Genomic DNA, 2926 nt, shown 5'->3' on the forward strand with positions numbered 1-2926 from the left:
CGTGATCCACCCGTCTCGGCCTCCCAAAGTGCTGGGATTACAGGCTTGAGCCACCGCGCCCGGCCCGACACTTGTTAATCTCTAAGAAAAAGGTTTAATTGGCTCATGGTTCTGCAGGCTGTATAGGAAGTACAGCACCAACATCTGCTTCTGGGAAGGCTTCAGGAAGCTTCCACTCGTGGTGGAAAGTGAAGGGGGAACAGGCATTTCTTTTTTTTTTTTTTTTAGACGGAGTCTTACTCTATTGCTCAGGCTGGAGTGCAGGGGTGTGATCTCAGCTCACTGCAACCTCTGCCTCCCAGGTTCAAGCCATTCTTGTGCCTCAGCCTCCTGAGTAGCTGGGATTACAGGCATGCGCCACCATGCCCAGCTAATATTTTGTATTTTTGGTATTTGTATCTTTGGCCAGACTGATCTCAAATTCCTGACCTCGAGTGACACCTGCCTCAGCCTCCCAAAGTGCTGGAATTACAAGCATGAGCCACTGCGCCCAGCTGGGAGCAGGCACTTCACACACAGGAGCAGGAGCCAGAGGTGGGGGGTGCCACACACTTTTTAACAACCAAGTCTCACGAGAATTCACTATAGTGAGGACAGCAGCAAGCCATGAGGGATCCACTCCCGTGACCCAATCACCTCCCACCAGGCCCCGCCTCCAGCACTGAGGATTCCAATGCAACATGCGATTTGGGTGGGGACAAATACTCAAAACCACATCAGGCTGGCTGTGTGTGTGTCTGCGTGTCTAAGAGTCCTGGATGTGAAGATCTGGTGTTTGTGCACGCTTGTTTGTGTTTCCGTGTGTGTGGTTGTGTTAGTTCATCTGTACTTCCGTTGGCATTTATGTGCCTAGATGTGTGTGTGCATGTCTTCAGGGGTCTGTGTGCACTTGTGTGTTTGTATTTGTGTGTGCTTTTGTGTTGAGTGCGTGTGTGTGTGTGTGTGTGTGTCTTTGGGCAGGGAGAGGCTGGCTGATCCCGCACTCGCTCACTCTCCACCTTACTATGGCCATGGCTGGGGCCCAGCCCAGTCCCTTTGGTGACTCACTCCTATTGCTGGGGCATGGACTGGCAGGTCGCCACCCACAGTCTGGGCTGTCGCTGGGTCCTGAGTCTGGCTCTGAGACTCTGTGTCTTCTGCTTCCCTCCTCCCAAGCTGGGACCAGCTGGAGCCACCCACAGCCCACATGGAGCCCCAGCCAGGCTGTGGACAGCCCCCAGGCATGCCGTTCAAGACTATGCTGGGTACGGCCAGGCTCTGGGGCCAGCAGCACTGCTCCACAGACCTCCACTAGGGAGCACAAGTGGAGGCAAGGGGTCGGAAGACACCCCCTCTGCATGCCCAGACAGGGATGCAAGGCACAGGAGATATCCCCAGCCCAGCGCTGCTGCTGCCTTTCTGCCCTGTGTGACCCTGAGCAGCTCACGCACCCTCTCTGGGTCCACACTCCTCATTTATAAGGAGCTGGTGCTAGCAGGGCCACGGCATACAGTTGTAGTGTTGTGCACTGCACAAATGCACCTGGCTGAGGTGGCAAAAGGTGCTGAGAGCTGGCCCAGATGCTGTCTTGCAGGCTGAGGGCCTATGTCAGGCTGCAACATCTGGAAGAAGAGACACCCTTCTCTTCTCGTGCAGGATGTTGGCTCATCAGGGCCTGCGCTCACCTGGGACACATAAGGGGCAGCTTGCTCTCTTTCTCACAAACAGGCTGCCCTGCTCTGGTCACCTTGGCTGGGAGGGAGAGTGGCACCAGCCTTTGTGATCAGCCCCTGCACCGTGTCGGTGTCCAGGTGGCCACGCGTCCGAGACTCTCCTTTTTCTCCTTGCCCTGAGTCTGCTTCCCTCCCCTTCTCTGGCCCACTGGCCCTTCCCCTGGAGTTGTTCCACCCACACTTAACCAAGTACTTTCCCAAACAGCACAGGCCATAAAGGACCCTTTACAGGACAAGAAACTGAGTCGGGAGAAGGAAGTGCCTATCCATCGTGTCACGGTTCTTCAGAGGTTCCAGCCGAGCCCTTCCGACTCCAAATCTGGCCCAGCTCCTCCACCCCTGCACCCACTGCCCCAGCTCACCCCTCCTTTTTCCAGCCACCCTGATAGTGATGTCACACGTCTCTGCTTCAATGCTCTTTATTTCATTAGGAAAGTAGCCGGGTGGGGGTGTCCCCCGGGGGATGGAGTGGGGGTACAGACAATAGCCTGGCTCCTGTCCCCTAGGGTTGACAAACCTGTGGAGGAGAAGCAGAGGCGAAGCCTGAGCAAGGGGCTCTGGGGTATTTCCGTGTGCTTGCCTGGCACAGAAGAGGTTCTGAGAGGCCCCCTGATCTCGCACCCCCAACTCAGAAGCGGGGGTCCCCAGGCAGGACTGGCTTAACCCAGGACTTGGGAGGCAGGGCTGGCCCACAACGGTTGCCCACACACTGGGAGCAGCTGAGTGTGGGAGTCCTAGCCCCTTACCAAGGGCTCAGGGCTCAGCTGTGTGCCATGAAGCGGCTGCTGTGGGGTGCGTCCCGGTAGAAGGGGTCGGCTGAGGTCAGGGTTCTGCAGAGAGGCAAGAGGAGAGTGTTGGGAGCGTTGGCAGGCAGGGATGGACCTTGTCTTCTCGTCTTCTGCCTGACCCTCCCTGAGAGAGCACAGCCAGGGTTCAGCCAGGGCAGCCAAGCCACAAACATTCTTTGCCTGCCAACTCTGGGCCATTGCTGGTATAAATGTAATTTCTGAGGAATTGAATTGAGCAGAAAGGAGCTGAGTGAGGCGGAACCACAGTCCATTCATCTCTAGATCTGTCCCCCCATCCCCCTCTGGATCCAAACCACCCCAGAGCCCCTCGCTCAGATCCTCCCGCTCCAGCCCACCTGGCCTGGGGTACCTCAGATCCTCCCGCTCCAGCCCACCTGGCCTGGGGTACCTCAGATCCTCCCGCTC

The 2926-nt window shown here is 57.0% G+C and overlaps 1 protein-coding gene across 3 annotated transcripts in view; it reads right to left on the minus strand.

Annotated features, from left to right (window-relative positions):
- Positions 1 to 2115: 2115 nt before the first annotated feature.
- The window catches only part of PPP1R32 (protein phosphatase 1, regulatory subunit 32), a 21998-nt gene continuing 21187 nt past the window's right edge, over positions 2116 to 2926 (minus strand). For all 3 annotated transcript variants that reach the window (XM_011942725.1, XM_011942727.1, XM_011942726.1), the window contains 2 exons: positions 2459 to 2542; positions 2116 to 2229 (listed from right to left, as the gene is read on the minus strand). In XM_011942725.1, coding sequence (XP_011798115.1) covers positions 2473 to 2542 — 70 coding nt within the window. In that variant the 3' untranslated portion in view covers positions 2116 to 2229; positions 2459 to 2472. The remainder of the gene's footprint in view (positions 2230 to 2458; positions 2543 to 2926) is intronic.

Source organism: Colobus angolensis, unplaced genomic scaffold (genome assembly GCF_000951035.1).
Source record: "Colobus angolensis palliatus isolate OR3802 unplaced genomic scaffold, Cang.pa_1.0 Scaffold21, whole genome shotgun sequence".
Lineage (NCBI taxonomy): Eukaryota > Metazoa > Chordata > Mammalia > Primates > Cercopithecidae > Colobus > Colobus angolensis.